The 22,715-nt window shown below is 35.2% G+C and overlaps 1 protein-coding gene across 3 annotated transcripts in view; it reads right to left on the bottom strand.

Moving 5' to 3' along the window:
- Positions 1-22,715, bottom strand: part of TDRD5 (tudor domain containing 5) — a 96,285-nt gene that overhangs the window by 29,063 nt on the left and 44,507 nt on the right. For all 3 annotated transcript variants that reach the window (XM_061185663.1, XM_061185664.1, XM_061185662.1), the window contains exons 7-11: positions 14,328-14,481; positions 12,148-12,356; positions 10,436-10,656; positions 8,137-8,349; positions 7,487-7,553 (exon numbers count right to left, since the gene is read on the bottom strand). In XM_061185663.1, the coding sequence (XP_061041646.1) occupies positions 7,487-7,553; positions 8,137-8,349; positions 10,436-10,656; positions 12,148-12,356; positions 14,328-14,481 (864 nt within the window). The remainder of the gene's footprint in view (positions 1-7,486; positions 7,554-8,136; positions 8,350-10,435; positions 10,657-12,147; positions 12,357-14,327; positions 14,482-22,715) is intronic.

Consider the following 22,715-nt stretch of genomic DNA (forward strand, 5'->3'; position numbering starts at 1 on the left):
GAGAGAAATTGGCAGCAACATGTAATAGTAGAGGACTTTAATAACACCCCACTTACATCTATAGATACATCATCCAGACAGAAAGTCAACAAGGAAACACTGGCCTTAAATGAAACAACAGACAAGATGAATTTGATAGATTTGTACAGAGCATTCATTCCACCCAAATGTAGCAGACTATACATTCTTCTCAAGTGCACATGAAACTTTCTCAAGGATAGACCATATGTTGGGATGCAAAACAAGTCTCACTAAATTTAAGAAGACTGAAATCATATCAAGTATCTTCTCATATCTTCTCATAATAGAATGAAACTAGAAATCAACTACAAGAAGAAAACTAGAAAAGTCACAAATATATGGAAACTGAGCAACATGCTACTGAACAACTATTAGGTCAATGAAGGAATCAAAGAAGAAATAAAAAATTACCTGAAGACAAATGAAAATGAAAATACAACATACCAAAATCTATGGGATGCAGCAAAAACATTACAAAGAGGGAAGTTTATAGCAATATAAACCTACTCTTAAGAAACAAGAAAAATCTCAATCTAACCTTACAGCTAAAGAAACTATGAAAAGAAAAACAAAGGGCAAAGTTAGTAGAATGAAGGAAATAATAAAGATCAGAGCAGAAATACATAAAATAGAGAGTAAAAGGACGGTAGAAAAGATCAATGAACTAAGTGCTGGTTCTTCAAAAACATGAACAAAATTTGACAAACCGTTAGCTAGACTCACGAAGAAAAAAGAGAGAAGGTCCTGATAAATAAAATCAAACAAAATGCAGAAATAACAACAGATATCACATAAATACAAGATTATAAAAGAATATTATGAACAGCTATATACCAACAAATTAGACAGCCTAGAAGAAATGAACAAATTCTTAGAATCATACAAACTTCCAAGACTGAATCAGGAAGAAACAGAAAATCTGAATAGACTGATCACTAGCACAGAGACTGAAACAGTAATCAAAAGCTCCCCAAAAAACAAAAGTCCAGGACCAGACAGCTCCACAGGTGAATTCTACCAAACAGTCAAAGAAGATTTAATACCTATCCTTTTCAAACTATTCTATAAAACTGAAGAGAAGGGAACATTTCCTAACTCATTTTAAGAGGCCAACATCACCCTGATACCAAAAGCAGATAAAGACAACACAAAAAAAGAAAATTCAGGCCACTATCTCTAATGAACATAGATGCAAAATCCTCAACAAAATATTAGCAAACTGAATTCAACAGTACATCAAAAAGATCATACTCCATGATTAAGTGGGATTTATTCCACACAAGAATGGTTCAATATTCACAAATGACTCAATATGATATACCACATTAACAAAATGAAGGATAAAAGCCATATGATCATCTCACTGGATGCAGAAAAGGCATTTGACAAGATTCAAAGCCCATTTATGATAAAAACTCTCAATAAAGAGGATACAGAAGGGACATATCCTCAACATAGTAAGGGCCACATATAACAAACCCCCAGCTAACATCACACTCAAAGGAAAAAAATTGAAAGCTATCCCCCTAAGATCAGGAACAAGACCAGGATGCCCATTCTCGCCACTTTTATTCAACACAGTACTGGAAGTCCTAGTCAGAGCAATCAGGCAAGAAAAAGAAATAAAAGGCATCCAAATTGGAAAGGAAGGAGTAAAACTGTCATTATTTGCAGATGACATGATTTTATATATAGAAAACCCTAAGGACTCCATCAAAAAACTCTTAGAAATAATAAATGAGTAAAGTAACAGGATACAAAATCAATATACAAAAATTTGTTGCATTTCTATACGCTAACAATGACCTAGCAGAAAGAGAAATTAAGAAAACAATCCCATTTGCAATTACAACAAAATAAAACATTTAGGAATAAATTTAACCAAAGAGGTGCAAGATCTGTATATTGAAAACTATAGGGACTTCCCTGGTGGTGCAGTGGTTAAGAATCCACCTGCCAATGCAGGGGACACAGGTTCGATCCCTGGTCCAGGAAGATCCCACATGCCACGGAGCAACTAAGCCCGTGCGCCACAACTACTGAGCCTGCACTCTAGAGCCTGCGAGCCACAACTACTGAAGCCCGCGTGCCTAGAGCCCATGCTCCACAACAAGAGAAGCCACTGCAATGAGTAGCCCGCGCACCGCAATGAAGAGTAGCCCCCACTCGCCTCAACTAGAGAAAAGCCTGCGCGCAGCAACAAAGACCCAACGCAGCCAAAAATAAAATAAATAAAATAAATAAATTTTAAAAAAAAAGAACTCAGGGCTTCCCTGGTGGCGCAGTGGTTGAGACTCTGCCTGCTAATGCAGGGGACACGGGTTCGAGCCCTGGTCTGGGAAGATCCCACATGCCGCGGAGCAACTAAGCCTGTGCGCCACAACTACTGAGCCTGCGTGTCTGGAGCCTGTGCTCCGCAACAGGAGAGGCCGCGATAGTGAGAGGCCCGCGCACTGCGATGAAGAGTGGCCCCCACTTGCCGCAACTAGAGAAAGCCCTTGCACAGAAACGAAAACCCAACACAGCCAAAATAAAATAAATAAATAAACAAATGTGGGGTTAAAAAAAAAAGCAAAGAAAGAAGAAAAACCCAAAGCCAAAAAAACTATATTAAGATGTATTAAAAAAAAAAAAAAAAAAAGAACTCATACAACTCAAAACAATAAAAACAAACAACCTGATTTAAAAATGGGCAGAGGAACAGAATAAACATTTTTCCAAAGAAGACATACGTATGGTCAACAGGTACATGAAAAGATCCTCAACATCACTAATTACTATGGAAATGCAAAACAAAACCATAATAAGATAGCACCTCACACCTGTCAGAACGGCTATTATCAAAAAGGCAAGAAATAAGTGGTGGCAAGGATGTGGAGAAAAAGGGAAACCTGTTGGTGGGAATGTAAATTGGTACCTCCACTATGGAAGACAGTATGGAGAATCCTCAAAAAACTAAGATTAGAACTATCATATGATCCAGCTATCCCACTTCTGGGTATTTATTCAAAGAATATGAAAACACTAATCTGAAAAGATACCTCAACCCCCATGTTCTTTGGCATTATTTACAATAGCCAAGATATGGAAACAACTGAAGTGCCCATCAACAGACAAATGGTAAAGAACATGTGGTATATATGTACATAACGGAATACTGCTCAGCTTTAAAAAAGAAAGATAAATGTCTTGCCATTTGCAACAACATGGATGGAACTTGAGCATTTTATGCTAAGTAAAATAAGTCAGAGAAAGAGAACTACCACATGATTCCACTGATGTGGAGTATTAAAAAACAAACAAACAAACAAACAAAAATAAAATAATGTACAAACCAAACCAAACAAAAACAAATACATATATATAGAGAACAGAGTAGTGATTACCAGAGGGGAAGGGGAAGGGGAAGGGGGGAGGGCAAAATGGGTAAAGGGGGTCAGGCCAACTACGGTTACAGATGGAAAATAAATTTTTAGTAGTGAACACGTGGTAGGGTATCCAGAAGTAGAAATATAATGTTGTACATATGAAACTTATATAATGTTATAAATCAACATTACCTCAATTACAAATAAATAATTTTGTTTCCTAAAGAGTAAATTTACAAGTTTCAATTTCATTAGCAGATAGTTTTAATGCCATCCTGAAATTGTTAGAAGCATAGTATCCTTTGAAAAAATATCCTAGGGCTTCCCTGGTGGCACAGTGGTTAAGAATCTGCCTGCCAATGCAGGGGACATGGGTTCAAGCCCTGGTCCGGGAAGATCCCACATGCCGTGGAGCAACTAAGCCCGTGTGCCACAACTACTGAGCCTGCGCTTGAGAGCCCATGAGCCACAACTACTGAGGTTGCGTGCCACAGCTACTGAAGCCCACGTGCCTAGAGCCTGTGCTCTGCGACAAGAGAAGCCCCTGCTCGCCGCAGCTAGAGAAAGCCCGTGCACAGCAACGAAGACCCAAAGCAGCCAAAAATAAATAAATAAATATATAAATTTATAAAAAAGAAAGAAGAAATATCCTGGATTATTGAGAAGGTCTTTCTTCTATACAGACAGCAAATATCTATAAAATAAAAATCAATCCTGCTTTTTAAAAAAGCTGAAGAACACAAGTAACAAATACGAAATCTTAAAAACAGCCACAGACAAAAAGGATATTGCCTTCAAAGGAACATCCATTAGATGGAGAGCTGACTTAAATATCATAAGGGAAACCAGAAGTCAGTGTAATGATACCTTCCATGTGCTGAAGATAGTAACTGCCAACCTAGAATTCTATACCTACTGAACATATCTTTCAAGAATAAGCACAAAATGATATTTTCAGGTGAACATAACTGAGTTTGCCATCAATAAACCCTTATAAAATGAAATCCTAGAAGATACAGTTCAAATAGAAAGAAAATGTTCCCAGAGGGTTTGAGCAGCAAGACTGAAGAGCTAAGAAACTGAGAAATACGTGACTAAATCTAAATGGACATTATTATTATTATATGCAGTTATTTTCTTGAGGGGTTAAAAACAATAACGTTAATTACAAAACAAAAATAGATCAGAAAAGGATGTTAAAGAAATTCATGTTCTAATGTCCTTGCACTGCTACACACATATGCTGTACTTCCTAGAGTAATCACTGAAATAACATAGTGGAATGATTAAAAACCCTTTTCAAAATAAGGCATACAAGGTGAGAAAAAGAACAGGTAAGCCAGTGACTTTTCACTAGGGCCACTGGGTTCTCTACAGTCCTTGCAAAGTTTAGCTGTCATCTAAGGATTTGGGCAGATTTTATATCCGTACAATGATTTTGGAACGCACCCATTCTATGGCTCCCTCCCTTTAAGTATTACACCCTAACTTCTAGCTGTTCTTTTATTCCCAAACAATGTCTTCTAATCCTGCAAGCCAGCAAGGCTGTAGACTGGGGAGTGACCTCAGGAAAGAAGCTGAAAAATTCCTGATCTTACCTATTGCAGTTTGACTTCCAAGGGTAGACTTCTACTTTTCTGCCTGCTTTAGATTTTGTATATGAGAGTATTAGCTCACCAAACCAGAACAAAGATATAGAAATAAAGATACGAATGAGATACATTCAGTTAAAAAGATTTATTGAGCACCTACCATGCACCAAACATTGATCTAGGCACTGGAGATACAGTGGTAAATATGACAGACAATATCCCTGATCTCAGGAATTACAATGTTGTATGTGAACAAACAATTAAAATAACACCAGATAGTGTTATAGATAAAACAAGGGACTTCCCTGGTGGTGTAGTGGTTAAGAATCTGTCTTGCAATGCAGGGGATGCCACTTCGATCCCTAGTTGGGGAACTAAAATCCCACATGCCATGGGGCAGAAAGCCTGTGCACCACAACTACTGAGCCCATGTGCTCTGGAGTCCGTGAGCCAAAACTAGAGAGCCCATGTGCCACAACTACTGAGCCCGCACACCCTGGAGCCCATGCACCACAACTAGAGAGCCCGTGTGCTGCAACTAATGAGCCTGCACACTCTGGAGCCCGCATGCCACAACTAAGACCCCATGCAGCCAATAAATAAATAAATAAATAAATAAATATTAATGGTACAGATGAAACTATTTGCAGGGCAGACATAGAGAATGCACGGGTGGACACAGTGGGCAAAGGGGAGGGTGGGAAGAATTGGGATATTAATTTTGACATAAATACATTACTATGTGTAAAATAGATAGCTAGTGGGAACCTGCTGTATAGCACAGGGAGCTCAGCCCAGTGCTCTGTGATGGCCTAGGTGGGTGGGATGGGTGGGATGGGTGGGGGAGGGAGGTCCACAAGGGAGGGGATGTGTGTATGCTTATGGCTGATTCACTTCACTGTGCGACAGAAACTAGCACAACATTGTAAAGCAATTATACTCCAATTAAAATAAATAAATTTTTTTTAAAAAGAAAGATAAAACAAAATGATGATGAATCATTTTGACTGAAGAGGAAGAGAGCACTTTAAATTGACTGGTCAAGGAAGTCCTTCTTGGGGAAATAACATTTGGGCTTAAATTTGAACGACAAGAAGGAGCCAACCATGAGAATTCTTTGAATAAGCTATTTCAGTGACCAACATGGGCAAAAGCCCTAAGGCCAGAAGCAGTTTACAAAGGAAATTGCAAAGAAAACGAAAAATGGAAGCCACCTGGCTGATATGAGAGTAACGGACATTGGCTACGAGTGGGTCACAAATTTAGCCCTGACCTCCCTGATGGAAGTACTAAAAAGAAACCTAGTCAGGGCTAAAATACACCCTAGAAAACAATGCTGGGTAGTGACTCGTGCAAAAACCATACTTTGCATAATTATTTATAATACTAAAAAATCAGAAGTGGACTGAATTAGTCTAACAATAAACGGACAGTTAAACAGACTACAATGCACGTTTAGCTAATAGATTACTTATGTACCTACTAAAATTGAGAACTATAACATGTAAATGTATTTATGCTATAATGTTGAGTGGAAAAATGGAATATAAAATAATATGATTACTATTTTATATAAGCCTAAAAACCCTACAAAACCCTCATCCCCAACATCCAATAAACTAAACTGAAAGAAACTCATAACAAATTTCTAAATTGAATGCATTTGAATGGTGGAATTACAGATAATGTTTTTTCTTTTTCTTTTCTCTTTGTGTTTTTCAGATAAAAAAAAAGTAAGGAATAATCCACGTATATGTTAGCAACTGATAAGTTATTTAGGTTAAACAGACAAATATGGTGTAATAAATGTGAATGGCATGTATAATTAGGAGTTCTGAGGGAAAAAACAAAATTAGGTGCATAATTATAGCTACATAAACAAATGTATCTATATGGATGAAAATGCCTCCTGCTCCATCCCACTCCAATCATCTCCCACCACTACAGAATTCTTTAAAAAACATATATCTGATTGTGGCAGTTCCCTTTAGCTGCTCCCCAGTCTGGACATTGTGTCCAGACTCCTGCACATGGCTATGGGTCTCCACCTTAGTTTACTGTCTACTTCTCTGACATCATTTGCCATGCACCAATTCCAGCACATCCTCTATTATGTAGCCAAACAGAACCACTTAAAATTCCTCATATTTGAGATATTTCATGCTGCTCTCCCTTTGCCTGAAATGTCTTTCTTTTCTTGTTTGTCCAGTTATAGAACTAATCTTCCTTCAAAGTTTCATGCAAATGCCACCTCTATTATGGGGCCTTCTCTGATTACCCCGAACAGAGATGAGCGCTCCTTCTTTTGCATCTCAACCATACGCTGCAAAATTTTCTAGCAAATAGGACACAGCACAATTATTTTTGTCTACGTGCCTATCTTTCATACTGTCTACAAGGATTTCTTTGAGGGCTCATTCTATGTTTTATTTTTGTATTCTGAGAACCTAGAATTGTTCTTGGCATCAAATGTTTGCTGATTAAACAGGAAACAAGCAAACATACCTCTACTGGTCTCACCCAAGCCAAAGAACAGGGGATAGCCTGAGCTGGAAGCTTGGTGTAGCAGCACCTGCAACAGATAATCAAATATATGAATATTTAATCATATTTCAAAACTGCATTTTATGGAATCTCTTACCCATTCCTTGATTTAAGCTTTTCACACCATTTCAGAGTATTTTACTCATGCATTTTAAAATTAATGTCTTACACTTTAAAGTAACCTAAGAAATACACTTGTAAAAACATAATAGTCTTTGAAAACCATGCAATTAAAATACAGGTAGGATATGTATAACTGAAAATAAATAAATAAATAAAATATAGGTAGGAACAGTTTAACCTTCATGCTATATAACTGCAACTCTTAGCATGACCCAAAGAATGATTTTCTTAACATAAGATTGAAATTTAGTCTCATGGTTCATTCAGATTCACGGTCATGTGAAAGAAGACGTGAGAGATTGTAATCCAACTGTGATTATAATGACCAAATGACCATTTGCCAAACCTGCACTAAGATGAAAGGGGGTGGAATGGAGGGTAGGATGGAGGGAGAGAGGCAGGAGAAAAGGAAGAGAGATCCTAAGCCCACAGAGCTTCAGCATTACAGCTCAAAACTTAAGTTGTCCTTATTCAGTTTATTAACTCACTTGAGGAACCTCAGGGAGGACTTCTGAACAGTTCCAATATTTCCAAAGTCTGGATAGAACACTTCAACTTCCTGTTTCCCAAGAATTCGATGGATAATGACCCGATACCACCACTTATCCTCAGAAATCCTTACACAACAGAGATGTCCCGGTTGGATAAAATACTCTGGCATGGCATATCGATCAGAAACCAGCTGATTAGAATAACAGCGCCTGCGGAATTCCATAATACACAGAAACCCATAGGGGAAGAAAAAATTAAAGATCATTTTTATTGATGTATCAAGAGCAGGAATGTCTTGGCAAAAAGCAAAGAAAAAAATCCTCACTTTTTCTGATTTGGTAATGTTTATTATTAATACCAACTAATTTTCTTTTTCTTGTCCAAATCCCTTCTCTTTATCAACAAACTTCTTCCAGCAGAAACTTACTAAGTGATTATTATGTAACAGGTGTTCTTGGGTGGGAGGTGAGTATATAATGTTCTTGGGTGGGAGGTGACTATATAATGTGGTAAAGTTAGAAAAAAACTTTTGAAGAGATACAAAGTAAATTATTCTTCTATGTGGCACCAATGTAAAAATCAGACATTTGTTGTACATGAATAAATCTAAAGTAACTGAAAATGTAAACATTTTACATAGTGTTTACTAACAAAGGACATGATTTTTCACTAGAGAAAAGATAATTTAGAGCAGTAGCTCTCTAAGTGTAGTTCACAAATCCCTGGGACCCTGATACCCTTTCAAAAAGTTCCTAAGATCAAAGCTATTTTAATATTTTAGTATTATTATGAAAATAGTTATTTGCCCTTTTCACTATGTTAACACTTGCATTGATGCTGTAAAAGCAAGGGTAGGTAAAATTCCCGGTGCCTTTGCTAAATCAAGGCAGTGGCATCCAACTGTACTAGTAAACATTTATTTTTCACTGCCATGCATTCACATTAAATAAAAAAGAAAGAAAAAAGAGGCTACTTTCACTTAAGAATGTCCTTGATAAAGCAATAAAAATTATTAAGTTTATTAAATCTCAACCACTGACTATCTTTTCAATATTCTCTGTAACAAAATGCAAGTACAAGTAAAATACTTCCCAAGTTGTTTTAATGAAAAGCACTTTTGCATTTCAGCTGTGAACTGAATTAGCTGCTTTTTGTGTGTGTGTGGAGATTTATTTTTACTTGGAAGATGAACTAGACACTATTTTCATGGAACACCATTTTTGCTTGAAAGGTCACTCACAAACTATGTTTATTCAGACTTGGGTATTTGCCACACATTTTCTGAAAAATGAAGCAAGCTTGCCACTTCAAGGAAAACACTGACAGTATTTATTGTCAATGATAAAATTCAAAGACTTTCAAATGAAAATTAGGATTTTGGCAATGCTGCATCCACCACCATAAACATAACAGTTTCCTAATACTTAATACTTTTCTGATGCAGTCAGTGATAATATTAATGAATGTGATTTTTTAAAGATATATTGTGTGATGAAACATGTCAACATCTAGAAGATCTATATAACTCAGTGAACCAGTATTTTCCAAAAGACCAATACATGATGTTTTAAAATCGTAGATGGTGGTAAAATTCAGGGCCAGTTCCACTGAGTCCACACTGAGAAGTTCCCTATGCTTACTTTAATGTTAAGCTACTGCTGTCTTGAAATTCTTAATACTTTTTAAACAAGGAGTCTTACATTTTAATTTTGCACTGGAGCCTGCAATTACATAGCTAGTCCTGGATCCATTCAAAGTGCAAAGGCAGAAAATGTATTTTAACATAGTAGAGTTTGAGAAGTTCAAATTCCACACTGAAACTAACTTCAAGAAACTACCACTTGTCAAGTTTCAGTATACTATCAAAGAGTATTCACAATTTTCTGAAAAGGCTATTAAAATACTCCTTTTCCCAATTATGTATCTGTCAGAGGCCAGATGTTTTCATGTACTTCCACCAAAATAATGTATTTCAAGAAATTAAAGACAGAAGCAGATACTGAAATCCAACTTTCTTCTAGTATTAGAGATCTGCAAAAATGTAAAACAGTGCACTCTTCTAATTTTCATAAAAGTTATTTTTCATCAAATGTTATTTATATTCAGAAAAATGAATTTATCATTATTTTTAAACAATATTTTAAATTTTTTACAGTTTTAATTTCTGTATGATAAATATTGATAAACAAAAATTCTCTTGGGTCCTTAATTTTTAAGAGCCCTGAGACCAAAATGTTTGAGAACTGACTTAGAATGAGATACATGAAAAATACATTGAAAACAACAGATTCCTACCGCATTTCAATCATCATGTCTTCAAGTAACTCTGATGAATCCCTGCTATAGATTCGGATGTAGAATTGACTAGGAGAGATGATATACTCCACAAAGACCCCCACGAGGGTACTGGTACCTAATGGGGGTAGTTTGCATAATTTCTTGTCCTGTACAGCATCAGGTGGGATATCATGATTTGCCATTGCCAAGTTGAGCTGTGATTTGTTAATTTCTACTTGCTACAAGTTAAAAAAAAAACAAAGAAACCACTATAAATCTTTGAGTAACATTTCAAACTCTATGACAACGTTTCTTAAAATATATTTCACGAGTCACCTTTATCAGAATCACCTGGCAAATTATAAAAATGAAAATTCTTAGGCTTTAGCCCAGACTCACTCACTAGAAGTGAGGCCCACAGTTATGCCTTTAAAAAAATTCCCTAGGTGATCCTTACCTACACTAAAATATTAAAAGTACTGTCTTACGATATTAGGTAAAGAGTGAAAAGTGTGTCACACAACTGCCCTATGTAAAATTGAAAACATCTCACTTCAAATACTTAGGCTGAACTAAGAGTCTCATCCTACCCAATTCTACCAACAAAGGCAACTTTAAAGAATGGATTAAATTTCAGGGCTTCCCTGGTGGCACAGTGGTTAAGAATTTGCCTGCCATTGCAGGGGACACGGGTTCGAGCCCTGGTCCGGGAAGATCTAACATGCCGTGGAGCAACTAAGCCCTTGCGTCACAACTAATACTTAATACTTTTAAGTACTTAATACTTTTAAGGCTTAATACTGAGCCTGCGCTCTAGAGCCTGTGAGCCACAACTACTGAGCCCACGTGCTACAACTACTGAAGCCCACGTGCCTAGAGCCTGTGCTCCGCAACAAGAAAAGCCACTGCAAGGAGAAACCCGCGCACTGCAACGAAAAGTAGCCCCCGCTCGCCGCAACTAGAGAAAGCCCGCATGCAGTGACGAAGACCCAACACAGCCAAAAATAAATAAGTAATTAAAATAAAAAAAAAAAGAATGGATTAAATTTCAGACTAGTCTTCCGATCAAAAATACGGTTTCTCAAACACTCTCATTCTCAAATATATTATGTTCCTTCAGGCCTTTCTATTGTCCTCTAGAAAATATAGCAGGCTCTCCAAACAAAATGTTTTCCTTCCATGAAAGAAGCCAGGTGTAAAGGGCAGAAGGCAAGAAGAGTAAGCAATTAATTCCTTAGTAACTACAAAATAAGTAATAGGAGATGAGAATACAAAAAGGGAGAAGTGTGTGTGGAGATATAATAAGGAGAAAAACAATAAAAGCACCCTCTAACTGAGGCTAGGTGCAGGGGCAACCTGCAGCAGTGCTGAGGCATACAGCTACAACAGAGCTCCTCAATTCTTCCCTCAAAAGCCCTGGAGGGTTGTGAAGCCTACTGAAACACACGGACAGAGAATCAGCAATGTTATCCTGAAACAACTGTCAAATCTTCGAAGCCAACTGAAAAGCCTGAAATGAGACTCAAGGAAAGCTAGTTATACAAAAGGCTGAAAACCAGAATAAATGCTGCATAAGGTGACTTCAGACCAAAGTTCTGGTCTAGCCTAAGAAATCATACATCTAGAAATAAGACTTTTCTCAAACAGAATTTTTGTCTAAAGAAACATTCATTCAGTTACTTTCCATAATGCTGAATCTCCAGGGCACAAAGCCATCAAACCTTACTCACCAGCTGTAAAGGCTTTACCACCAGATTAGGCTTCTTGCAAATCTTCTGTTCTGGCTCTTTGTGGTTTTTTGAAGGGTAATCCCGTGTAGTCTCCTTGATAACAGTAGTAGACAGTGAATTTCTAGGAGGACTGGACACACAAGCTTTGGCTTCTATTTTCTTATCTGATTGAACTAAACATGAATTTCTGACTGATGACACAGCTCCATCTGAAATGACCAATAGAGGAGCCTATGTATATCTATTAAAATAATTTGGAAACTGTCACTAAGCACATTCTATGTGCCAGGCACTGGGCAGATAATGATAGATGAGAGATATGAACCTGTCTTTGCAGACCTTTCAGTATGGAGAGATGTAAGGGAAGTTCCAGATAGGAACAAATCTTATGTTATCTATGTTGGTGGGGGGGCAAGTCTGATAAGGTTTTTTTAACTTTGGTGAAAGGTTTTATTTTACAACATCCTGATTTCAATTTATTTCTTGTTCAGCTTTAGTTGTGAACATTCATTGTTGCTTAATGTACAACGTATGTGACTACTTAATAGTCCATAATACAATGCCTTAATTTTTAGGGAATTCCCAAACCAATCACATATTTTGACCATACAATCATACAAATTTACATGTGTATGATGATTATAGGAGGCTGACACATTAAAACAGACCCCAGATAGACATAAAACCATAGTGGCTCCTAAAGAAATAAACTAGTAACTGTACAAAGATGTAGGTACAAGAATATTTATCACTGTATTTTTTATGATAAAAAAATGGATACTCTCTACATGTCCATTGACAGGAGACTGGTTAAATAAACTATAATACAGTTACATAAAATAATTATATGTAGTCAAAAAGGAAGAAATAAACTTGTATATGCTGTTATAGAATATTACCTCTATGAAGTATAAAAAGCAAGGACTTATATAATGTTTATACAATACTGTTTTGTGGAAGAAAATTATACATATGATAAATAATTATAGAGAAGAGGTCCAGAAAAAAAGCACTAAAACTATTACTACTAGTTACTACCTCTGCATTGCTGGAATTGTTTAAACAAGCAAATACTGCTTTTGTAATTTTTTTCTAAGTGCAGCTAGGCTCACATATACATTTTTAAAAGTCTGGAAGGCTATATAAAAATTCTAATGGCATTTTTGGTGGGAGTAAAATGAAGAGACATATTCACTTTCAACTTTTTACTCATCCGTGCTATCTGAATTTTTTAGAATGAATGTTAAGTTATTTTAATCAGAAAAATCAACGAAGATACATTTACATTTTGTAAAAAAAAACACACAGCTGTCCACTATAGCCACTTGTAGAAACTTATAAAAATATAAGTATCATATTGTACTATAGATGGCAAGACATTACCATTAAGGGAACTGAGGAAAGAGTACGTGGGATCTCTCTGTATTCGTTCTTAATAACTGCAAGTGAACCTACAATAACCTCAAAAAAAATTTCAAAAGAAAAAAACACTAAGCCAAACAAAAACAAAAGTCAAGTGCCCTAAATGCAATGTGATATCCTGGAGTAGATCCAGAAACAGAAAAAGAACAAAACTGATAAAATCGGAATAGAATCTGGAGTTTAGTAAATAGCCATGTACCAATGTTAATTTCTTAGTTTTGATAAATATATCATGGTAATATAAGATGTTAAAATTAGGGGGAAACTGGAGGAAAGGCATGTGAGAACTCTGTACTATCTTTGCAACTTTTCTATAAACCTAAAATTATCTCAAAATAAAATGTTATTTTTTTAAAATTACAACTGCTGAGTCTCAGTGCACACCCATTTATTCTGAACGTCCATGTATTTCTAAGAACCTCCATATATTTCTAAACAGAGTTAAGAACCACTGAACTATCTAGTGCTTCCCCCTCAGAACACCATTTCAGAAAATTTATTTCTTCAGAATTATTAAAAAATCTGGACAATGAAGAAAGTAAACTTAAAAAACTCAGATTTTAATACAGTAACCTCATTGCAACATATATCACCAGAAAGGAGGTCATTATATACAAAACAGTTTCAAGGCTAATGTGTGATCTGTTTGGTTGATGTGGTTACAATAACGCCTATTTACATAACCAGTGCTCTCTTTTTCCTTGTTCTTACAGAGACAATTAAAAATCAGGTTTGCATCATATTGTAATTCAACTCACCATGTGGTAGAGGCTTCATATCAGCATCAAACACCAGCAAGTCTTGTTCTCCTTCCCTGAACTCAACATGGAGAATGTCACTAAGAGCTCCAACAAGCTCGGTCACATTTAAGAAGCCCAGTTTTTTGGGTGAAAGTTGCTCTTTAAAAATTACCTGTCACCAAAACAAAACCAAAAACCAAAAAAAAAAAAACAAAACAAGAATATAACATATACAGATGCCCATGGACAATGCTTTAATTTCGACTTAGCCAAACTAAATTTGTAAGGGTGAGTTAACTCAGGCATTACAACAAACCCTTGCTTCCATGCAAGTATAATACAAACCAAGAGACCTATAATCCCTCACCATAAACTTCTAGGCCAACTTCAAGTTCCTTTTAGAGCATATGTTAAATTGAAAAGAAAATTAAGGGACATTTTTACCTCTCATTTTTCACAATGTCTGATTATAAAGCAAAAAGCCTTTTTTAAAAAAGAGGGGAACACACAAAATACAAAAATCATAATAAAACTTGATATTTCTCTATTTTCAGAGAAAGAGTATTCACTACCACTTTCCACATGCAATAAAATACTATTTTTAAACATTTCCTTAAAAATTTTATTATTTCACCCTGGAAGTTGGGATAAATAGGCAGGTGTCAATGTATTTCCCATAACTGTCTGATTTTCTCACCTTGGAAAAGAAGAACTATACCAAATACAGATAGAAGAGAATATATATAAGATAGATAACAAATATGTTTGGTTTAAACTGCACAGTGAATTGGTAAGTTTGCCCTTGTTAATAAAGACATCCCATTAAAATGTCTGAATTCTTAAACTTTTGTCTCCATAACCAAGGTATAGCAGTTGAGCTAACCGTAGTTCTTGCTCTCTTCCCCTTGACTAGGTGTTAGTAGGAAATAAATCCCTGCTCTGACTTAATCACCTTGGGGAAGATCAACAGGAACACAGAGGGCAAACAGTTCTAAAGGACTGACCCTTGACAAAGGGTGGGATTTCTGCAGTGCATACTTCTTGTTGGTGTAATGCTCTGAGACCCAACTCAACTCTTTATTGACTTCTCCCAGGACACTTGTAAAAATGGGGCCCAGCGTCAGTCAAGTCACGGTTTAAAAGGGTCATTAGTATCACATCTATAGCCAATCACAGATATCCCAAGAGAGAAAGAACTGGTAGAGGACAGAAGAAGGGTGGTGGTGAATTAGATTTGGTACTTCTACTTACTTCTTTGTACATTACACATTATGGCTTCTTTTCTTTTTATGTTCATTAGTCTCTAATGGTTTCTTTACCTTCTCGGTTAAGTGCCCAGCACTATGAATGTGCAATTCAGCTGAACACACGACTAGGTTGGGAAGGATTCTTTTTAATGTAAGTTATCAATTTTTTGAATAAGTGATATTCAGAAGTTTTAAAAAGGTACACAGCAAAAACTAAGTCTCCAGCCCACTCCCATCCCTCAGTTGACCAGGAGATCACCTCCTTGGAGGTAACCATTACTACTAGTTTCTTGTGCAAACCATCACCAGCAGATTCTTGTGAAACTTTCCAGAAACTGTCAAAACTTGAACATGCATCCTGCTTCAACATAATAGATTACACCTGTTGTATTTTTATGAGTTAATACGGAGGTAATTCCAAATCCTTATATGAAACACAGTTGAATAATCCTATCTCAGAAGCAGTTTCTTTTAGGAAGTTAGTTTGGTCCATCCATTGATAAATCAGATACACTGCCCTAGGCCCTTTATTATGCTATCTTCTTTATATACTCCCAACCATAAGCAAGAAAGTAATTGGTGTATTTCTACTCCCACTCTCTTACTTCTCTTCCATCTCCAATCCATTTTGGTTGTTTTATTTTTTCCTTAGAGTTTATATTTATGCCTTCAAATATATGTATATATCCTATTACATGATTTCATTTCCTCATGGAGTAGATTTTATAGATGATACACTCATAGTGCAAACACTTTATTTTCTGCAAATTGGCAGCTGGACCCAGCGGCTTGATCAGACTCATGCTCCAACCCTATGACAACACTATTAGTGATGCCATGTTCTAAAAAGAGGCACATATAATGTCTGGTTGTCTTTTTTTTTTTTTTCTCGGTGTTGTTAGGAGCCATTACTGGTCGATGCCTGATCTACTATTTTATTGAGAGGCTTAACATAGTGATATTCTAATTCTATAAATTCTTTTTTGTTATTTAGTTGGAATATTTTATAGAGATATGCTCCCCTCATCTGCTATTTGGTTATGCAGTCCTACCAGTTCATTCAGGAAAGTGAGGTAAGTGACTGGCTCTTTCTCTTTATTTACCATTTTCTAAGGTAATGAATTGGCTCTCTATCATCTTCCATGATAACCAATTAGTTTTTAATATCATATGAACTCATAGAATTAAACATATTTGATGGGCTTCAAACCACTGCAATTATTATCCTTATTGAAACCTGAAATAACACTTCACATGGATTCCTAAGCCCTTCTAATGTGAACCTAGTCTTTAATAGCCCTTGCTGGTCTGGAATGGTAAGATGTTCCAGGTTCAATTTATGCAATTAGAAATCCTTGTACATACAATTAAAATTATCTCATAATTACCCCCATATATCCCATAATTATTAATATGCTCTATATCAGGGGTGCCCAACCCCCGGGTGGCATACTGGTACTGGTCCGCGGCCTGTTAGGAACAGGGCCGCACAGCAGGAGGTTAGCGGCGGGCGAGCGAGCGAAGCTTCATCTGCTGCTCCCCAATGCTCGCATTACCGCCTGAACCATGCCCACCCCCCATCTGTGGAAAAACTGTCTTCCACAAAACTGGTCCTTGGTGCCAAAAAGGTTGGGGACCGCTGCTCTATATCACATTACTCAATAGTCTCAAAAAAACAGTACTCACATTACCATCACCAGTATAATTAATAAAAGCAGTTAACATTTTTTTCCTATGCTCACCCCTTCTCTTTCTACCATTTTGTGTAATTGTCCTTTATATTGTCAGAGTATACAGCCATTATATACTATATTCTCTTCTTTCTAACCCTCATTTGGTCTTAGTTTTATAAGTGGCGCTCATGTTCAGTTCTTTTGTTGCTGTCCCTCAAGTGATTTTGGTTACCTGAAGTTCATTCTTCAGTAGACTCCTTGAGGTCTCATGGGAACAATGGTCTCATGGGTTCTTGAATTCTTGCATGGCAGCAATAGCTTGTCTAGTTCTGTATAGTTGAAAGTCAATTTTGCTAGCCATAAAATCCTTGGCTCACATTTTGTTTTCCTTGAGTGTTTAAAATACGTTATTTTTTAAATCCCTTTTCTTCTAAACATGAGAATGTTTAGAAGAACACTGAAAATGTTCTATAACCTAATTTTCTCTCCTTTATAAGTCACTTGTTCATTTGTTCAAAGGATTATTTTTTTCTTTAAGTCCAATAATTTGGTGTTTGTCATTCTGGGTTGATATTCTCAGGTATGCAGTGTGTTCTTTCAATATATAATTTCAAGTCTTCCATTTCAGTAAAGTTCACTCAAATTATGGTTTTCAATATTTGTTCTGTTCCATCATTGGTTTTATTTCATACGTTGGCTCTTCTCTGCCTGTTTTCAATGCCTGTTACTTTCGCTTCAATCTTTCTTGTTCATTTTTTCCTAGTATTTTCTTATGAAAAATTTTAAACACAGGAAAAGGTGAAAGACTTGGACAGTGAACATCCGCCACCTAGATTATATAATTATTAGTATTCTGCTATATTTCCTTTATCATCTATATAGCCATCTACCTACCAAACCATCTTACCTTTTCTATGCATTTCAACACGAGCTGCAGACATCAGTACCCTTTACCCCAAAATATGTCAGTATGTACATAATTAACTGAGTTCAATATCTGTTAGTTTTTTAAACATAAAATTTACATACACTGAAATGTATAAAACTTAAGTTTACCATTCAGTTAGCTTTGATAAATGCACACTGTGTGCCACAAACTCATATTTAAGATATAAAACATTTCCATCACTCAGCAAGTTCTTTCTTTCCCAGAGAAAAACAACTCTCTTTTTCCACCATAAATTAGCTTTGGCTATCCTAGCAATTCAAATAGAAGGTATCCTACACTGTATACTCTTCTGTTCAGCAGCAAGCGTTTCTCAAATTCTTCCATGTTGGTTCATCTATCAGTAGTTGATTTATTTTTAATGCTGAATAGTATTTCATTGTAAGAATATACCACAATTTCTCTATTCATTTTCGTACTAATGAATAATAGAGTTGTCTCCAGTTGTGGCTATTAAGCATAAAGCTGTTACAAATATTATTGTACAAGTCGTTTGGGGGGACATAGGCTTTGATTTCTCTTGAATAAGTAATTCTGGATCAAAGAGTAAATATACATTTATTTTATAACAAACTGTCAGAACATTTTCCAAAGTAGTACCATTTTATACTTGAACCAAAAATGTATGAGTTTACTAGCATTTGTGTTTATTAATCACTCATACGTCTACACTTGTGAAGTGTCTGTTCAAACCTTTTTTTAATGGAGTTGTTTGGCTTTCTGTAATGGAGATATAGAAGGTTCTCTATGTATTCTGGTTATGAGTCCTTTTTCAGATGTATGATTGTAAATATTTCTTCCCAGTCTGTGGTCTGCCTTTTAATTTTTAAATGGAGTCTCCTAAATAGTAAAATTTTGATAAAGTCTCATTATCAATTTTCTTTTAAATGATTATTGCTTTCTATGTCCTAAGAAACTCTTAAATACCCCCAGATTGTAAATAAAGTTTTCTTCTAGAAGCTTTAATTTTGAATTTTTCCCATTTATGTCTATGATATATCCCTAATTTTTGTACATGGTGTGAGGTTGGGGTTGAGATTCATTTTTTTTCCCACATAAGTAGTTGTTCCAGCATCATTTGTTGAAAAGATTTTCCTGTCCCCATTGAATTCCTTTGGCATCTCCATCAAAAATCACTTGAGTGCATAAGAACTGAACTCCTTATGTACTCTCATATATAACAAACTTATGGATTTGTTAGTATTTACAAATAGCCTACAAGAATTATGATGGGGACAATACTGAATCTATAGGTTAATAACAATACTAAGCTTCTTACCCATGAATGTTACAGCTCTCCATTTAGTCTTCTTTAATTTCTCTCAGCAATGTTAGTATTTTTCAGTACAGATGTCTTATGTTTCTTTGTTAAGACTTATTTTCAAGTAATTTGATACTATTGTAAATAGAATTTTAAAAATTTCATTTTCCAATTGTTTGCTGCCTCCATATGGAAATATAACAGATTTTTATATTAATCTATATTATATTATTTTTATTATTAATCTATATAATATACAACTTTTTTATAGTCTTAACTTTGGCCTTAATAAATTCACTTATTAGTTCTAATAGCTTTTCATGGATTCCTTAGTACATTCTATGTAGACAATCATGTTTTCTACAAATAATGACAGTTTCACTACTTCAAGTTTTTGTGCCTATTTTTTTCTTATTTTATTACACTGTCTAGGACCTCCAGTACAACACTGAATTAAAGCCATGTGAATGGACATGGTAGCCCATGATTTTAGGGGGAAAGTGTCCAGTGTTTTACTATTAAGTATGACAAGTATAGGTTTTTCATAGCTATCCTTTACCAGGTTGAGGGAGTTCTATTCTATTCCTATTTTTCTAAGAGTTTTGATTACAAATGGGTATTAAATTTTGGTAATTCTTTTTCTGCATCTAAAATGATCATATGATTTTCTTCCTTATTCTGTTAACATGGTGAATTATGTTAATTCCTTTTGAAATGTTACTCCAACCTTGTATTGCTGGGGGAAAATACCCTCTTGTTCACATATTGCTGGATTCAATTTACTATTATTTTGTAATATTTTTTATCCTGTGTTATGATAAACATGATCTAATTGGGTTTTTTTGTAATGTCTATGTCAAGTTTTGGTAGCAGGATAATGTATTCATAGAAAATACTCCCCAACTCATTCTATTTTATGAAAGAAACAATGTATGATTAATATAATTTCCTCCTTAAAAGTTTGACAGAATTCACCAATAAAACCATATGGGCCTGGAGTTTTTTCTTCTTCTCCCTTCTTTTGTGGAGAGGTGTTTTGCTTTCTTTTGTTTTTTTAAAATAACAAAAATCCATTTCTTGATACTTACAGGGATATTCAGATTTTCTATTTCACCTTGCCTCAGTTGGGTAATTTGTGTCTTTTGAGGAATTTGTCCATTCCATCTAAGTTGTCAAATGATAGGCACAGTTGTTCATAATATTTCCTTATTGTCCTTTTAGTATCTGTAGAATTTATAATGATATAATCTCTTTCCTGAAATTGGTGTTTGTGTCCTCTCTTTTTTTCTAATTTAACTAGTTAATGGTTTATCAATTTTGGTGATCTTACAAAGAATCAATATTTGGCTTTGTTAATTGTTGCTATTTTATTAATGTCTATTCTTGATTTTATTATTTCTTTTCTCCTACTATTTTGACTTTACTTTGCTCCTCCCTTTCCTAGACTTCTTAAGGTAGACCTTCAGGTCAATGATGATTTTATACCTTTCTTTTCTTCTAATTTAGGCATTTTAGAGCTATAAATTTCTCTTTGAGCACTGTTTTAGCTGTATCTTACAATTTTTGACATGTTATATTTTCATTTTCAATTGGAAATATTTTCAAATTTCCCTTGTGATTCTGTCTTTAATAAGTTTTTTAGCTACATTCAATATCCTGTAATAAACCATAATGCAAAAGAGTATGAAAAAGTACACATATATATATATAAAACTGAATGACTTTGCTGTACACCCAGACACTAACACAACATTGTAAATCAACTATACTTCAATTTTAAAAAGTAAGTTATTTATAAGAGAACTGTTTAATTTCCAAATTATCTGGAGGGTTAATTCTTAGGTAATTCATTGTATTGATTTGTAATTTAATTCCATCTTAAAGAACATACTCTGTAAGATTTCAGTATTTTGAAATTTGTTGAGACTTATTCCATGGCCAACTACATGGTCCATCTTGGCAAATGTTCCATGTGTACCTGAACAGAATGTGTATTCTGCAGTTGTTGGGTACAGTGTTCTATAAAAGTCAAACAGATCATGATGGTAGAAAGTGTGGTTCAGATTTTCTATGTCCCTATTCATTTTTTTTGACTATTTTATTAAATGCCAGAAAGAGAAAACCCCTGTAACTGTGGAGTTAACTCATAATTAATTCTGTCAATTTTTAGATCATTTATCTTAAAGCATTATTAGGTGAATACACATTTGACTGTTGTGTCTTCCTAATTAACTGTTTATCCTTATGAAATGTCCCTCTATCTCTGATAATACACTTTGCCTAGAATTCTGACTTTACCTGATTTTTTTTAGTCACTTCGATTCTTTTATGCTTACTGTATGTATGATATATCTTTTTCATCTTTTACTTTCAACCAATCTGTATCTTTTTACTAACAATGTATTTCATGTGGACAGCATTTAGTTGCATCTTTCTTTTTCATGCCATCTCATAACTTCATTAATTGTAATATATACTCCACTACATTCGTGAAATTATTAATATAATTGGACTTACAGATACCATTTTTTAAATTGAAGTATAGTTGGTTTACAATGTTGTGTTAGTTTCAGGTGTACAGCAAAACGATTCAGTTTATACACATATATATTTTTCAGATTCTTTTCCTTATAGGTTATTACAAGATATTGAATATAGTTTCCTGTGCTATACAGTAGGTCCTTGTTGTTTACCTATTTTATATATATTAGTGTGTGTCTGTTAATCCCAAACCCCTAATTTATCCCTCCCTCCCTTTCCCCTTTGTTAACCATAGTTTGTTTTCTATGTCTGTGAGTCTGTTTCTGATTTGTAAGTAAGTTCATTTGTATCATTCTTTAGATTCCACATATAAGTGTTATCATACGATATTTGTCTTTCTCTGACTTACTTCACTTGGTATGATAACCTCCAGGTCCATCCATGTTACTGCAAATGGCATTATTTCGTTCTTTTTTATGGCTGAGTAATATTCCATTGTATATATATACCACATCTTCTTTATTCATCTGTTGATGGACACTTAGGTTGCTTCCATGTCTTGGCTATTGTAAACAGTGCTACAATGAACACTGGGGTACATCTATCTTTTTGAATTATGATTTTCTCCAGATATATGCCCAGGAATGGAATTGCTGGGTCATAGGGTAGCTCCATTTTTAGTTTTTTAAGGAACCTCCATACTGTTTCTCAATAGTGGCTGCACCAATTTACATTCCCACCAACAGTGCAGGAGTGTTACCTTTTCTCCACACCCTTTCCAGCATTTATTTGTAGACT

Source organism: Eubalaena glacialis, chromosome 3 (genome assembly GCF_028564815.1).
Source record: "Eubalaena glacialis isolate mEubGla1 chromosome 3, mEubGla1.1.hap2.+ XY, whole genome shotgun sequence".
NCBI lineage: Eukaryota > Metazoa > Chordata > Mammalia > Artiodactyla > Balaenidae > Eubalaena > Eubalaena glacialis.